Source organism: Macrosteles quadrilineatus, unplaced genomic scaffold (genome assembly GCF_028750875.1).
Source record: "Macrosteles quadrilineatus isolate MER2022 unplaced genomic scaffold, UCM_ALF_1.0 Scaffold_1__1_contigs__length_201487025, whole genome shotgun sequence".
Taxonomy (NCBI): domain Eukaryota; kingdom Metazoa; phylum Arthropoda; class Insecta; order Hemiptera; family Cicadellidae; genus Macrosteles; species Macrosteles quadrilineatus.
Genome location: NW_026542594.1, coordinates 45,964,018 through 45,983,445, shown reverse-complemented (window position 1 = coordinate 45,983,445; position 19,428 = coordinate 45,964,018). Strand labels below are relative to the sequence as shown.

The 19,428-nt window shown below is 35.1% G+C and overlaps 1 protein-coding gene across 1 annotated transcript in view; it reads left to right on the top strand.

Annotated features, from left to right (window-relative positions):
- Nucleotides 1-19,428, top strand: part of LOC128982901 (LMBR1 domain-containing protein 2 homolog) — a 186,681-nt gene that overhangs the window by 37,359 nt on the left and 129,894 nt on the right. The window contains exons 2-3 of the mRNA XM_054401962.1: nt 1,932-2,107; nt 18,024-18,191. Coding sequence (XP_054257937.1) covers nt 1,932-2,107; nt 18,024-18,191 — 344 coding nt within the window. The remainder of the gene's footprint in view (nt 1-1,931; nt 2,108-18,023; nt 18,192-19,428) is intronic.

Below are 19,428 nucleotides of genomic sequence, written 5' to 3'. Positions count from 1 at the left end.
ATGGGAAACAAACATTGTTATGAAACTCCAGCTGTTGTCAGAAATGCTGTTCTGCTATTTATTTAATTTAATTTGTTTACAAGGAGAATTGTTTCTTAGTGCCATGTGGTCAATAAGTTATACTTTTGCATATATTTTAAATGATATACTCTATGTTAAATGATGGTACTGTAATACATTAAGAGATATTCATTTAAATAATCAATAAGTAAGATTGAGCCTTTGCCTATATGTTTCCTGGTAAGTGTGTTGTAACTTCCTTATAGTATATTATAGTATCTTAAAGTAAAACCAAATTATTCTTTTCTGCATTCTCACCCCGTAGCGAAGCACGGGCAGAGCAACTAGTAGTATTAAAATCGTATTGGTGGATCTTTTGTGGTAAACACTTCCACGATTTCATCAATGTTTTGCAGATTAAATCTATGCTGTTTTTAAGAAAAATATCTGTTTGTTGAGAAGGCACGTTCTTAATTCAAACGGAGGCCCACCCTAAAGCCGTGTAAGTTTTATTTTTTCCTTCGTTACATTGGTCATCATACTGTACTTCTGTGCAAATGAATAACCCTCTAGCATAATTTTGATAAGTTGGTCGCAGGGTTACTGTTAAATCTGGAATTGCATGAGATGTGGATGTCAGTTGTCTCAGCCTTATCAGTTACATACATTTTTCAATATTATCTCTCTTCGGAATGTTAGGTGTAGTGGAATATACTTGTAGTGAACCTGGCTTTTATTCTTGGACTGTTAGGGGCCTCGTTCATATGTTCGTGTGGCTTCATTGACAACAAATAATGCAAATGACAAAGCAATGCTGCATTTCCAAAAAGCAAATACTGTCTGTTATGTGAATAGCGACGTTTACATGCATTGTTGTTAATCAACGAATCTTGTAAAGGATGATGAGATCTAGTTTAAAGGAAACGTCATGACCTTCCTGTGACAGCAGCTGTCTAAATGGTAATTACTCTTGGTGCCAATTTTTTTACAGTCGAAGTGCAGTGTTGTTTAAACATGTAATCCAGTAGCTGTAAACCACTATTAGTTTAACAAAATATGGACACGGAACGATGATCTGTCTTGAATAATATGACAAAATATAGGCAAAAGTGGTCAAAAAGGCAGACACCAACCCGTACAATAGATATAAGTTAACTCGATAAGAAATAGTTTCAAGTGTTACTGTGATATTACGATTTTCCACTGATTTCGTAATAGGAGGTTATATTACAAAATATGACATGATGCAGAAGAAAATCAACAATAAAATCAGAAAAAAACCTTGCTAATATATCATTTTGACAAACTCAGTAACTCCCTATAATATTGTGTTGTTTAAAATACAATTTAAATAGATTTTTTCTTCTCTTTTGTATAAGGGCAAACTTTCTCCACTTTTGATATATTTATTATGAGTTTTACCTTGAAGTAATCTGTTGTTGATGACATGCAAAAGAGTTTGTTTTAGTTCCATGAAGTTATCCTTGATAATTTTAGTTGGTAGGCCAGTAGTAAACCCACCTTTTATGCACATAACAACACTACAAAGTTTTGCCTCTGTGGTAGACCGAAGCTGGAAGACAGAGTTAGTCAAATAGTCGTAATGATTTACCAATGGCTCATTTACCAGTGGGACTGTACGGGCCACGTTGACGCCTACATGTACATAATACGGTACTTACTCTCAAAGTATTGCAAACTTCTTCAATGTACGTTTACTTCTTCAATGCACATTTGCTCGTAATCATTTTCCTCAGAGATGTAATACTGTACAAACAGTTTTAAAGAGTATACGAAAATCTCTCTAAATGAGGTTGTAAATTTTTATTTACAATAACAAGGTTGTGCTGCTTTTGGTTTCAACATAGGTTTTCATTTTAATTTATTTAACTACTTATTGACACTAAAACTATTGCATGTAACTTTTTCAGACTGTATTTCGACAATGTGTAAACGAAAATATGATTCAAAACTCAACCAATGGCACCAGTTCGACACCTCGCTCAGATAATTTGGTGATGTGTGAAGAACCTTGGAGCTATGTCCCAGAAGATGTCTTGCCCAATCTATGGAGGGTCGTTTACTGGACTTCTCAGTTCCTGACATGGTAAGTTCTTTAGTTGTTCATACACTCATCTTGAGAAATAAATTTTGTCACCATTCAATTGTCATCATATAGCTTACCTATTAAGCCAGCTGTAAATAAAACTACAAAACATAATTTTGCAGACAACCTGACTTTAGAAATACGTGTGAGTCGGTAACCTAGCGTTCAACAGACTATGAATCCATGGCATCGATGTAGTGGGTTTCGATCCTTGTGCCTGCCACTAAATTTTACCATAACAGTTCATCCCTTACTTTGCTGGATACAATCCACACACAAGCTCAAGGCCTATGTGGATGGGTAAATAAATGCAAGGTTAAAAGAGACATCCATTCTCTTTAAAAATATATATTTTTGGCAATTTTAACAATCTACAGCTCTAAATTTGGTGTCTACAAGAATTTGATATTTTTGTCAGTAAAAGGACGCTTTTAACCCTCCGAGTGTCCCTAACGGATCTGAGAAGCTTAAAAACAATGTTAATTATACTGTTCTATATACCATTTTGTTTGGAAAATCATGGGCTTCAATATTATACATAAAACATAAGGAACATTTGTTTCAAAAACATTTTTTAGGTAAAATAAAAAAATATTTTGGAAAATAAGTTCGCGCTCAATGAAATTGTATAAATTATAGGCCTATAAATATTTGAAAATAGCCACTTTGTTCTAAATTTTATGAGGATTACAAATATATAATAATATAAGGAAGTAGATTTGCAAATAAATAAGTTATGGGCAAAAAACAGATTTCAGTACATAGCGTTTAGCTAAGAATGCATAGCCTAACCATAGAATCAAGAATCAAGAATCAAGAATTTTTATTCATCGTTAACGCTATGTACAACACATGCAATGGATGAACGTCATAATAGTAGCCTAAAGTTTACAGGCAATAAGGCTAAATAAATATAGACAATAAAATATAAACAAGTGCAGAGTACATGCAAAAAGTATCACAGTCATCTTAAAAATAAAATACTGAAGTTTATAAAAAACATAGGTATGCAAAGACTAGAGCAAACATGAAAACAGGTGCAATGTGTATACAATACATGCAGTGTGTTTAAAATAAGTTAGAAAAAAACATAGCAGGGGCAAGAAAACAGTATAAAATTTAAAGACAATACTAACAAACAGACAGATAAATAACTTATAAAACAACTCAGCCTTTGGCTATATCACAGACAGACAGAATTTAAAATTGAATATCAACAGGCAATACAAAGAATTCATCGAGCTTGTAAAATGGCCTTGCAACCAACCAATTAATTGTAAACAGACAACTTAAACTTAGTGAAAGATACATTATGTGCAGAAACAGGCAACTTATTAAATAGATTAATATACATAGTGCGATGCTGGGATTGTGATTTACTCAAACGAACATAAGGCTGATTGAGTGAGGACGTGCTTCTAGTGCAATAACCATGCACACTACTTCTGAGTGGATACTCATGCAGATGTTGCTTAACATGCAACAGGCAAACATAAATATACTGGTTAATCACTGTCAAAATTCCTTCGCTGACAAAGAGTGGTTTACAGTGTGCTTTAAAAGCTGAGTGTGTGATTATACGCATCGCCTTTTTTTGTAAGCGCAAGACTTTATCAATACTGTGGCCATTCCCCCACAGACGAATGCCATAAGAAATTATTCCATTAAACAAAGCATAATACACATTTTTCAGGTACACTTTAGGGATCAGCTTCTTTAAATGCCACAAAAGAGAAATCACTCTAGATAGTCTGGTACAAACATTCTGTATGTGAGAATCCCATGTAAGTTTGGTGTCAACAGTAATACCTAAGAGCTTAACGACAGAATCTACAACTACATCAGATTGAACATCAAACTGGCACAAGGAAAAACATATTTGTTGAGTTTTATTGGTATTCAAAAGGAGGCCATTTGCTTCAAACCAGATTGTGCCATCTGCCATCACATCAGACATAATATTACAGAGCTCAGCAATATTGTTACCTGAACAGAAAAAGGTAGTGTCATCAGCAAATATGACTTTGTTACTACTAATATTTACAGGAAGGTCATTAATTAAAACAAGGAACAGAAAAGGGCCCAGAACCGATCCCTGGGGTACACCACTTTTGACTACCGTTACCTCTGAGAGACTGTTTTTAAAACAAACTTGTTGCCTGCGGTTTGCCAGATAATTTCTAAAAAACTTAGCTCCACACCACTTACACCATAATACAGTAATTTATTGAGAAGGATCTCATGAGACACACAGTCGAACGCCTTAGTCAGATCACATAAGGTGGTCAGGGTACTATGGTGGTTTTCAAAGCCATCAATCACAGCTGAAACAAGGCGGTCGACTGCATCCTCACAAGATAAACCTTCCCGAAAGCCGAATTGAAATTTTGAAAAAAGTGAATTCACTTCAAAATATTCACTCACCTGGTGCTTCACAGCCTTTTCAATAATTTTGGAAAAGGTCGGTACAACGGAGATCGGTCTGTAGCTTGCAGCACAATCTTTAACACCTCTCTTATATACAGGAACCACTTTGGAGAGCTTTAACACATCCGGAAACTGCCCTGTACGCAGGCATTCGTTGACACAGTGGGTTAGGGGGAGAACAATCACAGGTAACATACTTTTGATAAAATTTCCACTGATACCATAGATATCTCTGCTATGGCCACTTTTCAAATTTTTAACAATATTTTCTATGTGATCACAGGACACAGGTTTGAACTTGAAGATGGGGTTTGGGTGTTGGTGATTTCCCAGCAAATCAGACGCTCTTTCTGGAGATAGGTTGACTTGTTTACTGACATCTTCCACAGATGAGATGAAATACGAGTTGAAATCTTCGGGTGTGAGGTTGCAGTCATCATTACGAGTAGGCCTGTTCCTGGAGTTGTTTACAATCTCCCAAGCTGTTTTACATTTGTTGTCTGATTGGGAAATTTTAGTCACATTGTGGTCCAGTTTAGCTTGTACAAGAGCTTTCTTATATCTTCGTTTGGCAGCCAAATACCTGAATCTAATAATATCCACAGAAAGATTATATTTTTTAGCCCAGAGAAGGAAGTCATACAGTTGCGATAACTCCTTTCTCATTTGTTGATGTTCTTGCTTAAACCAGGTAGGCCCAAGCTTAAGAGATTTCTTCGCATTATACTTCATAATTCTAACAGGGTAAAAAGTGTCAAAGCTCTGAAAGAAATGCATGAAAAAATGTTCAGGAAAATTATCACAGGAGTTGCTATTGATAGTGAGCCAATCAGTGTTAAGCATGTAGGACATAAAGTTTTCATTTTTTTTTTGGCTAAAACAACGAGTAATCTTCGAAGTCGTTTCTTGATGTTTGTTGCTACAGTCAGTGGGCGTTAGCTTAATTTCCAGAGCCTGATGGTCAGATAAAGGCACTGAAGTAACGTTAACATCTAGAAGTTGTCTTGGGTAGTTGGTAATAACATTGTCGAGACAGGCGGGTCCTCTTGTAGGCTTCTCATTTGCACAATAGCAGTCAACAGAGCGGAGAGCATCCAGAAATTGGAGAGGTAAAGGCTCTCTAAGGCGAATATCGATATTAATGTCGCCACACAATACCACAGGCACATTCATTTTAGACAAAAATAGCTGGAATAGCTAGGAATCTGGCTGATAATTTACAAATCTCACATCAATATCACTACCTACTTCTTCAGGATCATCAACCAGCCCTTCAAAATCACTTAAATCTTCTTATAATGCACCACGTATATCACTACTTTTGATTTTTAACACTAAAACAATGATAAACGTAATAAAACACATCAGTCATCGGTGCGAGGTTAAGCAAGCTGTTTACAAATAGGCACGTCAGCTGTCTGCTACAATTATGATCGGCTCGAGAAAAAAAAGCGCTTAGAGACAGACCTCGGGAGAAAGCTTAGAATCTGCCAAATAAAACGATACCTAACTCGATCCAGTTCAATCCGATTTTGTCAGTCATAGAGCCTTCGCCGTAAACAGTGTTTGTGAGTCGAAAAATCGACACAAAACACTACACAAAGTGTGTTATGTGTCGCTGCAGCGACAAATAACACTTGGAGGGTTAAAACTTCATTTAATTCGGATTTTATAACATCATAGTCATTAATGCTTGGTTTTACATTAACAATTCTTCTAGAATTAATACTTAAATAATTTTTGGATAAACTAATAGCATTAATCAAATTATTAGTTTTATTAATATGACTTCTTAAATTTTTATTAACATCATTAAAAAAGGAACTTAATTTTGGATTAATATAATCATTTTTGACCTCAATCAAATATTTTTTCTGCCTTCCAAATAAATCAAATATATCTAATGAATCAATATTTATTTAGAATCAATTGATTATGTTATCAAATCTTATATCTTTATTCAATTCATTTAATACAAAAACACACAAGTGACCACATATAGGTGGATCATCATAATTTTGAATTTGAGTATCATAAAAAAATATATTATCTTTTCCTAAATATTTAACTATTTCTTTAAAAGGTCTTTTTCCATAAGAATCAAAATAATACTCAATTTTATTTTTTTATAATAACATATCCAATGAGTTCCATTACCAGAGAAAGAATCAAAATTAATTATACCACATTCTAATTTATTTATAACATTTCAAATTTATAACAGTTGCAGGAAGCATATCCCTCATAAAAACACCTCTAAAATACTTAATATTTTTACATAATTTTTCTAAGTCAGCTAGGGTTAACAGACTGAATTTTTTTTCTTTATATATTTTTATGTTTTTTCATCTAATCCAGATCCTTGAACATTTGCTAATTCTTGATCTAACCAATTAATAAAGTCTTTAAATTAAAGATGTAATATATATAAGAAGTGACGAGCCTATAGCTCGGCAGGGCCACTAGTAGTAGACCCCCTTCCTTTCCTGGTTTGACAACAGACAAACATCTTTAAGAAATACATTAGTCTCCAAATAAGTAGAATAGAAAGTTGTTCTTGCTTTACCAAAATTATTTGGTTTCTTTGGTTTTCCATTACTTTCTCAGGTCAAAAATGCCTTTGATTGAATTCACTGGTATGGTAGATTCCCGAACCAATTCCATTGTTTCTTTTTAATTTTTTCCTGGTAGGTTTCCATGTGCAGTGAGAGGGAATTATAATTTTGCAGCCAATATACAATGCTTAAAATAAAATAATAATAAAATAATAATAATAAAATAAATAATAGTAGGTAATAATAAAAATAAAATAAAATACAAATTTTGCTAGGAGATTCATGCAGTTTACTTCATGTATTGAGTTGAGTGAGTGGTTGCATGTGTGTGTGTATGTGTCAGTGATCACGATGTTTGTGTGTGCCTGTGATGTGCCTGCCGTGGCGCTGCGACCCGTAGACCCAGGATAGCTAGTCCATGTCTTGGTGCTCGTCACACCGGCCGGCTTATCACTCCCCTCTCACCCCCCTCCCAGCACCCACTATCAACTGCCGACTATCTCTCTCGCTCCTTATCTCCTTACCCCAAGAAACTAAAGGCGGCACACATCAACGCCCAGTCACTGCGCTCCCATATTGATGAGGTTAGGGAGATATTCAAATACAGGGATTTTGATTTGATAGCTGTTTCGGAATCTTGGTTGAAGCCGAGTATTTCATCTCATGAGGTGAACCTCCCTGGCTATATTCTGCAGCGCAATGATAGAACCGGCAAACAGGGTGGAGGCGTTGCAGTTTATATCAGGGAGGGAATCAATTTTAAAGTTATTAACTCTTCAATTTCTGAGTACTCGGCAAAACCAGAATTCCTTATTATAGAAATTGGTCTAGCTGGGGCTGACGACCTGTTATTGTGTGTGTGTTACCGTCCACCTAGAGTAGGAAATTTTTAGGATTTTGAAAATGCACTATTAAACTCTTTGTTTAGATACAGTCATGCCTTGATCATGGGGGATTTCAATACTGACCTACTCTCGACAAATCAAAACTATGAATACTGACAACTGACTACATTGTTTAACTCTTGCAACTTAGATATACTTCCACTCGACCCTACACATCATGCTGCCGAGTCTGACACTCTCCTCGACTTGATAGTGGTGTCTGATGCTGCAGACATTATACATCATGGGCAACTTCCAGTTCCAGCAGTATCCAAGCACGATCTCATATTTTGTGTGTTTTCAGTTAAGGCTCCCAAACCCAAGACTAAATTTCTAAAATACAGAGATTTTAAGAACATGAATGTAGTTGACTTTATGGTAGGGATGGACGAGATTGAATTTTTAGTTCGAGACGAGACGAGACGAGATTTTTTATTTCTCATAAAATTTCGAGACGAGATCGAGACGGGATTTTCCTTCTCATACACAACGGGAAATGCACGTTCAAAATTTTTACCTGATTTTTTAACATTGTTAGATGACTGTTTAAATACAAAAATAATGATAATAGGCAAGAATATTTACAATCTTTTATTAAAAAACATCAGCATAACATTTTTTTATTAATCACGCCTAACTTATTAAAAATGCCTACGATTAGGAAACATAGTGATATCAGTTAGGATAGAGTTCAACTTATCCTAAAATAAAATAAATCATAAAATAAAAGCAATATTAATTTTTATAAAATAGTTACTTGTTTTGACTTTTTATAGTAATAAAACATTCCTCACACTGCTTACACTTAATAAAACTTCTCAAATATTATTAAAGTAATATTATTAAAATAATTAAAGTAATATTTACATTTATAGAATTAATTAAATAAGAACGCCTTCGAAAAAGGAAACGCAACTACAACACGCTCCTGTATTGCGGGTATTGCATTGGCTTTCTGCAGGCGTTTTTAATATTTTTTTTTTTTTTTTTTTTTTTTAAATTCTTGTCTTGATAAAAATCTCGGCCAAAAAGACAAACATGCTCCAACAGTAACTAAAAGTTTGACTAAAACACGTCCGGCACCATGGATAACCCCAGAAATCCGCAGATTAATGGCTAGACGATATTGTATTTTTAGGAAAGCTAAACGTTCTCAAAACCAAACAGAAATGGAACAATATCGTTATCTTCGAAATAGAGTGAAACAGCTTTTGAGAAATTCAAAATTAAGACACATCCGTATGCTTTTTGAAAATAAAAATCAATCCTCTAGGGTTTTATGGCGCAATGTAAAAAGTCTTGGGCTTGGGAAGCAGTCTGAACCACAGAGAGTGAATGTCCCTCTCAATGAATTAAACACTTTCTTTTCTTCATATGGTCAAAATATCGACCAACAACATGTTGTAAATTACATAAACGAAATCAGAAACCTCCCTGATCAGGACCTAGGACATCCTAAGTTTACTTTCAGACCTGTAGTGCAGTCAGATGTTCTTAACGCAATTCGTCGGATTCGTAGCAACGCAGTCGGATCGGATGGCATTCCAATTCGTTTTATAAAAGACATTCTCTTTGCTATCCTCCCAACTGTCACATGCATTTTCAACACATCACTAAGGCAAAGCGTTTTCCCTATTTCTTGGAAGTCTGCCCTTATTCGTCCATTAAATAAGATCCCAGCCCCGGCATCTTGCCAGGATTTCAGGCCGATCAGTATATTGCCCGCATTATCAAAAGGCCTTGAAAGAATTGTGCACTGCCAAATGACGGAATTTCTGACTGACAACAACATACTTTGCAGCTTTCAGTCTGGTTTTCGAACGGCTCACAGCACAGAAACAGCACTATTACGTGTGACGGACGACATTAGACAAGCAATGGAACGTCGGCAGGGTACAATTCTAACACTATTTGATTTTTCGAAAGCTTTCGACTGCGTAAATCATAATCTTCTTCTGGATAAGTTAAGGGCCCTAGGGTTTTCAAATGGTGTATTGGACTGGCTGGGATCTTATCTGTCAGGCAGGCGGCAATGTGTTGAGGTTGATGACGTACGATCTGACTGGGAGACAGTTACTTGTGGTGTGCCTCAGGGGTCAATCCTTGGCCCTCTACTGTTTGTACTATACATAAATGACCTGAGCTCAGTCCTCACACACTGTAAATACCATATTTATGCCGACGACTTACAGATTTATACGCATTTATCAGCAAAATATATCAATGACAGTGTTCTAAAAATCAACGAAGACATCGAGAAAATCATTACCTGGACTGAAAAACATGGACTTAGACTAAACCATACAAAAACAAGACCAATAATAATTTGTCATTCACGTTTACGAAACTCAATTGACTTTGACACAGTGAACTCAGTAACTATAAATGGGACAGCTTTACTTTACTATGACAAAGTGAAAAATCTAGGACTTACTATAAACTCGACGCTTACCTGGGGAGATGCAGTAGTAGACATACGTAAAAAGGTGTTTGCATCAATCCACTCACTGAAGAAGTTACAGAATTTTTTACCTTTACACATAAAGTTACACCTAGTAAAATCACTTGTCTTCCCTCACTTCACTTACTGTAACTCTGTGATCAATGACATGACTGTAAATCTCGCTGATGCTCTCCAACGCACTCAGAACTACTGTTTAAGATTTGTTTATGATCTGAGACGTAATGAGCGCATCACTCCTTTTTATGTTGATTCTAAATTACTAAAACTATGTGACCTAAGATCAATAAAAATTCTTATGATAACCTATTCAATATTAAAAACAAAATTTCCAAAATATTTTTTAAACGACTTCAAATTTGTAGCTGAAGAAAGTGTAAGAAACTCACGTTCTGCTTCAGTAACTTTGCGTATGCCTCATCATAGAACGGCAGTTTATGACAGAGCGTTTGTTGTTTCTGCTTGTCGCCTTTGGAATGATCTCCCTCTAGCCATAAAAACCCTTGATAGCCGTCCCCGGTTTGTGACAGCACTAAAAAATCTGTTTTCTGGACGTATGGCCATGGTTGGTATATCCTAGGCGTGCGCTTGGTTGATCACTGACAGGTGTGCGTGTGTGTGTGCTAGTTCTTGCGAGTGTGTGTTGTGTGTGTGCGTGTACGTGTGTAGGTGTGTGTGTGTGTGTGGGTGTTTGTTTATGTAAGGTGGTATGTTTTAAAAGTGTATTGTTTCTTTTTACATTAAATATTGTAAATATATTATAGTATTTTATTTGTATTGTACATTGTTTTGTTTTATTTGTATGTTTAGATTTGCATAAACAGGTTAAGTGTAAGAGAGGGCCATGTGGCCCTAACTTTGCCTGACTAAATAAATCATTTTCATTTCATTTCATGCTTTCTTACTGAATTCCGTGGTGTGGTGGATGTAAAGGCTGTAGTCTCTACAGCTAGAGGATCTCTCCTCTAGTACTGCGGTTGTGGAAATCCTGATTCCTGGGAAGATTTTTAGCTGGCTTGTATACGTTACTAATTCATGAATGTAGAGTGCTGGAACTGTTAAAATCATGAGGAATTTGAAATCTTCTCTTCAACTTTATATCTGCATGTAGTGTTGCCTTTGAGCCACCAGGATTTTATTTAGGTTGTTGTCAAGATTTCCCACCCCAACAAATCAGCCTGTACCTTATGTGTGATTCCATCATGGCATAGTACGCTGCTATTTAGCTCCTGATCTGACATAGGATCAAATATTTAGTGATGTCCGCTGCTCAATCAGAATTCCAAGGGGTTTCCCATGGCTGTCACTTGAGATCACAAGTTTAAGTTTGAAGTTTTTTGTGTTAGTTTCAGTGTCTTTTCTAATATTGTGTTGCTTCTTTTTAGCACCTGTAGAATTGATTTTTTTAGTTACTGAGTTACTGCCAGTACCAATAGGCCTATGTGAAGTTTCTTTTTTTTTGTTTTCTTGCATAAGTATGCAATAGTTATTTCTGCACTCAAGAGCTAGATTTATAGTACTAGAACTAGACATAGTTTTTTATTTCTCTTTAGTTATAACTTCCTGTCAGGAGTTATCTATGGATGGATTTCCTAAAGGTGGATAACAGTGTAGACACTTTCTATCATTATTTTTAATTCATCCTCTAACTTTCTATTTTCGTTTTGTACAATTTGAATTGCTGTCTGAAGGTTTTAAACTTCTAACTTACTTTAGTTCTTCTTTAAGAATCTGTGTCAAGTGGTCTTCAATCCGAGGTTTTTTCAAAATCCGAGACAAAGGATGAATTGATCAGATGAACCATCACCTTGAATATTGCTGGGTCAATAAATTTTATCACTTTTATTGGTACTTAATGGTACCCACAAGAAAACTTATTTTTTAAGCCATCAATTATTGCCATACATTCTTTATTATCTATTTGTTCAATCTTAAAACTATTTGGGCCTGTCAGACTAGAAACGATGCAGTCTTTATTCAACTGATCGCTCTGTTTACATGTATTAGTACTACAAATATTTGAACTGTTACTACTGCTAATATCATTCATAGTTTCTATAAAATATTTTTTAAATTCAGTAGCTATTTCATATGGGTTTCCTAGCTTATTATTATTTACAACCATTTTTATATTCTCATTAATTTTTCCCTTGTCCTTCCCTGTCTCTGATTTAATTCTTCCCCAAAGTTGTTTTTCCAATACAGGTTGATTTTGAAATTTTGTTTTTCAAAAAATCTGTTTTGTTTCAGTTAACCTTGATTTAAATTTTTTATTTTCTTGTTTAGCTTTATTACTTAACCCTTTCAGTGCTATGAAACGATATATCGTTGTTTTAAAAAAACCCTAAGGGATATAGAGAGGAAGGTTATTTAAAAAAAATAGCAAAACGGCCATTGGTGACCTGCATGTTCATAGGATACACTACCAACCACTTAGCTAAAAGATTCGCCCAATCCGATGATTTCGAGGTGTATGTCTAAACCAAGGATTATGAACACCTCACTATGCCCCAGTGTTTGTAGTATATCGCTTCAAACACACAGGTCACCAATTATTTGCCACACAGGACGGGATTCGAACCCGAGCAGACGAATGCCACTGGCCAAGTGACACACGCCCTAGCCTTCTCGGCTATCTGTGCTTGAAGACTGGGGAGTCAAAACCCGGTATTTAAGCTGTCGCCAACGATTGCGAACAGATGGCGCTGCAGATGGTTGTTCAATGCGTTACTAGGTAGCAGCATCAGCTAGTCACGGACTATTTAGATGCAATCTTTTAGTTTTAGTAGTAGTAAATGTGTTCCTGAGACTTTGCTGCAAAACATTAGTTTCCCTAAAATTGCTATATTACAATAACCTCGTCCAACTAAATCAGGGTTAAATTCAATATTACATTGTCTTTTAATTTTGTGAGATTTCGGTGGGGATGCGGAATACTATCCCCCGGAAAACTACCCCCCCAGGTGAAACGTGACGTCACAAAATCTGCTAACTAACCAACATGGAAGCCGTGTCCGCGACTGGAATACTACCCCCCCCCCCAGACAAATCATGCTATGTAATTTTAATTTTAATTAGAGTAATTCAGTTGGATAATAGAAAAGACATGTGGTGAATATAAAACAGATTTTCTAAATGTTACAGCAAGTTTGGTTGGTTAGGTTAGGTTAGATTAGAACTGTTTGACAACTAAATTTGAGTGTCCGTGACTGGAAAACTGCCCCCCCGGTCTCTGACGTCAATATGACGTAGGAACCTGCTTGGGGGGGTAGTTTTCCGGGGGGCAGTCTTCCGGCGACCCATTTCGGTTTCAAATAATGCTATCAGAACATAAAAATTTATAGGAAAACCAGGAAAATTACAACAAAAACTAAGTTTTATTTGATGTTTACTACAAATACCGGGATTTATCTTTCTTATATATTTTCTTATTGTGTTATTATTCAAAATTAGCCTAATTAATAAAATAGTGACAACATGACAGTTAAAATTCAACAACGGGTAATGGAATTAAAAGGCAAACAAAAAAGTCTTACAAAATATGAATTATTGGCCTAGCACTGAAAGGGTTAAATGTTCTAAAATAATTTTCAAATTTATGGTTAGGTCTTTTAGAGATTAAATTGTATAACCAATGTTATTCATGTATATAAAATGTATAAAGTGAATAAAGATAATTTGATTTGATTTGATTTGTTTGTTTTTTGTTTGCCTTGCTATTTTAAATACTTCTTTTCTTTCTTCTTTTAGAGAATCTGTAATCCAACTGTTTTTATTGTAAGTTTTTATCCTAGTCTTTGGAAATATAAGATTGAAATAGTACATAAAAGTTTTGAAGAAAGCATTGAATTTATCCTCAACATTTGCATAATAGACATCACACCAGTCTTCCATTACCAAATGGTTTTTTAATGTTTCCAGATTTTTTTGTGAAAAGGTCCGTTTGTACTTTATAGTAAAGTTATTATGTTTCTTACTATTTTCATCTCCTAAAACCAAAGATTACACATGCTACGCAAAATAGATATTGCAGCCAAGGCATTTTTGTGATAGCAATTTTCATGCGAGGCCTAGCGAATGTCTTCACAACCAAAGACCTAATTGCAGACATGACCAGTTGTTATTTACTTACTAGCTGTGTGCCCGTTCTACGCACGGGGATATTATTGTAGTCAGTTGAAACCTTATTATATTAAGAACAGCAGTTGGTTTGCATATTTTCAGATATGCTGGCAAAACTATTATATATAAACCTTCGCAAATACAGTATCTGACTTAAATAAAGTTTCCCAGCCGTATACAACACTGATTCAAGGTCTTCTTTCTGGTTATCAAACTCAAGAACAGTTTTATACACAAAACACAAAGAATCTTTGGTTCCTGACCTGAATGATGCCTAGTTATTTAATTTCATTTACGGTTACACTATATTATTCCACTTGTGATTAATTAAATCCGTTATGTAAGAAAAACGTTTTTAATCTCACTTGGTTGGGATTTGCCTTCACAACGTGATCGGAAATGGATGCATAATCTTGAAAATTAAGAAGTTAAACGGGGCAAAGCCCGCGGGTTACAGCTAGTATACTTTATAGTTCAATGCTGTAAAATTATTATAACATTGTAAGCTTATTATATCACTGAAACCTTGCAATTGTAGAAGATTTCTATTCACGTATGTTTACATCAATAAAACTTTTGCTACATATTGTTCTCGTTTAGCTTAACTTAGACACTGTAATTTTAAATCAAGTAATAGTCATTTTTGTAAAAAGTAAAAGTTATGGTACATTTATGACAGGTCTGCCCTTAAAAAACTAGAGATACGATGACGACGGGCCGGCCAACGTGTTGCAGTAGTTGTGTATAGGTGTTCTAATCCTGAGCGTGACCGAACATTTCCGTACTCACCCGAACTTGAATAGGTAATGCAGATCGAGATTTGACACAGCTTCTCTGTTGAGGGACCACCCAACTACGTGAAGGTGGCCCCATTCAAAAACGACTTGGCACAAAACTTCCGTAAGCTGCAATTTTTATTTTGCGTAGCATGTGTAATCTTTGCTAATACATGTAGTATTTGCCCGTCATGTTCAGAGAGAACAGTCACAATCCCCTCAACTTCTACTCTATCACAGTTTATATTAGTTATTACATTGTCAATACCTGTGCTGGTCTCTTCTGTTACCCGAGTAGGAAAGTTGACATAGTACCTCAGACCAAACCGTTTTAATACATTTACAAATTCCCTCTTAGGTTTCCCACTCTCCAAAATGTCAATATTAAAATCCTCCGCTGTGGTAACATTTTTATGATTTTAAGAACTACTAGTGTACATTTTGCTCGAATTCGATCAATTGCAAAGTGTTGCAAAAGTTATTTCAAAACAAATAACAGTCATATTAACAATGAGTTCAAAAGATTAAACTCAAAGATTATCGGTGTGTAACTCTAATTTCTGACTACAGTTGGAGTTTAATAACAATGATTGTTTCCCATGTTAATCTTTATGGAGAAATTCGAAACTTTAAAGGACCCCAGGGCCTCACTCTCTAATTATTTCCCTAAAAAGAAAGTTTCCTGCACAACTTCACGCTTTGCTCTTTCCAATGACACCAAAAACATGACAATCGGTTCAGTAGTTTCGGAGGAGTAATTGTCACAAAGAACCTGCTTGCGTATTAAATAAGTATAATAGATATAGTTTTGAATTGCTAAGTCCAGCCTATCATTAAATTCTAAATAGCTACAGCATGGTGATCTATATATAGGCCTACCCATTAAAACCAAGTTTAACTTTTTACATTTCACTAAACCTAGGCAACCTCAAACATCTTGTCTAGACATAAACTATATAACTGTTGAATTACCAACTTCTAACTAGTTAGAATTTTTGACTAACTTTCCCAACTATGGTCATATCATATAACAGACATATTATTTCTTCAGATAAGTCTACACTTTTATAAACAGATGCTAATAATAAGAAGAAAGAATCTAATGATGAATGGTTTTTCCTAAATCCCTTTTAGTTGTTGTTGTTATTTATTATTCTTTTGGCTTCCAGAAAGGGCAAGAGCCTATTAAGGAATATGATCTCAAATAACTTGGAAAACACAGACTGAACTGCTACTGGCCGGTAGTTACTGGGGTTATCCTTTTCACTTTTCTTATGTATCGATTGGGACTATCTTTGATATTTTTATTCTTTCTGGAAAAGAAAAAGAATGGTTAACTTTATCCAGTAATTTAAAAACAGTTAAATTTCTTGTATCTAAAACTATTTCTGAAATCTTATTTATAAAAAATATTTTTTTTAATCACTATTAAAAACCACAAACTGAATACATTTAAACCCACTTTAATAAGACTTAAAAATCAGATATTGTAGTGCCTGTCTATTCATGTATCACTTCCAGAGCTAACTCCATGTCAGATGTTGAGGTCATCACTAAAACAGAAGAGTATTTTGAAGGCTTTCCAAGTGTTTACCATTTGGACGGCATATAGAGCTAAAAGGAGATCGATTATGTTTAAAAATAAAAACCATCCCAAAAAGATGTGTTATTTTATATTTTCTCTAATGACTTATTGAACCACATTGTACCTTACAGTTTTTTGGAATTTTCTCTGTAATCTTTAATCCTACAACAATGCTTTGACATACAAACTTAGACCATTAATAACATTAAATTCTAAGAACCAGTAAATTAAAATGATTAAAACTAAATCAATTATGACTTACACTGAGAGGGGAGATTAAAAAATTCTCTTCGAAGAAATAAAAATCTTTCTCCACAAAATAAGGTTTAAGCTTTCATATGAAATTCTTACTGCTTTGTTCATTTCTAATTTTAATATTTTCTAATGTCCAAAAGTAATTTCAAAAAATAAATACCGTACTAAAGGTAAATCAATAAATCAATATTGTCTGATCCAATAAACTAAAAAAATTAGGCCAATAAATACCGATGCTTAAACAGGGGCAGATGTATGTATCTGCTGCCCCTAGGCAAAAGGCCACCCTCCATCCACCAAACGGTTGTCCACGATTTGGTCAGTTGAGAAAATCTTATATTCTTTGATGTCAGCAGCTGCAGCCTCATTCACTATTCTCAGTCACAGTACCTACAGTTTCCCTCTAGCCGTGGTATGTAGCGCCATTGATGAATATACAGGTACTGTAGGGTAGACACTCAATGGAGGCTACTTGATTAGTGCTGTTGCAGAGTAGCCTCAGTGGCCCGAACTACTCCACCTCAGGCATGTCGGTAAAACAGTTTGGTTGTTTTTAATATTGCTTTCATTGTAGGTTGTAAAATGTCATTTTTGTGGATGAAATATAATACATTTTTAATACGAAATTATTAAAATGTCCGTACAGGCGCATTGCACTACTGACCGACTACGTCGCCAAAATCGGTAACAACTATTAGCATTACCCGTCCCCTCTTATATGTGTAGACTCAATGGTAGCGCTTATTGCCAGGCCTGGTGCCGCAACCAAACTGTGCCTTGTGGAAAATGCAGCCCGGTCTTTGAAGGGTATTGCAACCAACAAAAAAGTAATAATGTCACGTTTTTCACAGGCTTGTCTTGCCATTGATGCAGTCATATGCCAAAGCTGGAGAATTCACATTCCAAGGAAAACTGAAGTCTGCTCTAGTGGATAATGCCATCTACTACGGCTCCTATCTCTTTTTGTGTGGAGTTTTACTCATTTACATTGCTATGAAACCAGGGCTTCATCTTGATGGGTAAGCAATTAAAGTATAAACTTTTGTTTGGAAATCAGTCCCGGGTCAAGGTCTTGCCTTACCACTAACAATAATAGCTTCTTCCCTTCAGGAAAATTTGCACAAAAAAATCAGTACTATTTTTACTATCTATCTATCTATATATTAATAGGCATGTTTCTTTAAAACCTTTTTTCTCAGCTCGTTTGCATCGTAGGGAAAATCTACGCATACTGTTAGAAAGCTATTTTCCTGTAGGTGTGCAGAATCCCTTTATAAATTAAAATAGGCCCAAAGATAAGCACAAAAAGTTAATTTGAAATTAACACGGGCTTTATGGGTTGCCATGCTGGTGAAGAAATAACAACGAAATATAAACAAACAGAAAATCAAAACAAATGTAAGACACTCCAATCACATGTTTTATATACAGTGTGAGGTGAAAATAGAGAAGTCTGTACAGTGCAATTGGATTTTTTAGCTAGAAGTGGTTAAGCTGTGGTAGAAAACCTTTGAAGATGAACCTTTTTAGTGCTATCATGTGTTCCTTACGTGTCAAATTTTGAGGTTAAATCAAAACAAACAAACTGGCATAATATATTCTTGGAATTTGACAATAATTAAATATACTTACTCTACTGTAATAAAATAACTTTGTCATTAGAGAATATTTACTGTGAAATAGAGACATGATTACTAATTCCAAATCAAATAATGAATAAATTGTTAATTAATTATTGCCTTCAAATTAAGTGATGGTTGCTTTGAATAATTTAACATGAGCAGATATTAAAATATTGCATCTTCTTGCAAAATTAATTTTGATCATTATATTAACCCTCCGAGTGTCATGCGTCGCTGCAGCGACGCGTAACACGCTTTGTGTAGTGTCATGCGTCGCTGCAGCGACTCACGAACACTGTTTACGGCGAAGGCTCTATGACTGACAAAATCGGATTGAACTGGATCGAGTTTGGTATCGTTCTTTTCATTATATTCTAAGCTTTCTCCAGAGGTCTGTCTCTAAGCGCTTTATGTTCTCCGAGCCGATCGTAATTGTAGCAGACAGCTGACGTGCATATTTGTAAACAGGTTAGTTAACCTCGGACCGATGACTGATGTGTTTTATTATGTTTATCATTGTTTTAGTGTTAAAAATCAAAAGTAGTGATATATGTGGTGCATTATAAGAAGATTTAAGTGATTTTGAAGGGCTGGTTGATGATCCTGAAGAAGTAGGTAGTGATATTGATGTAAA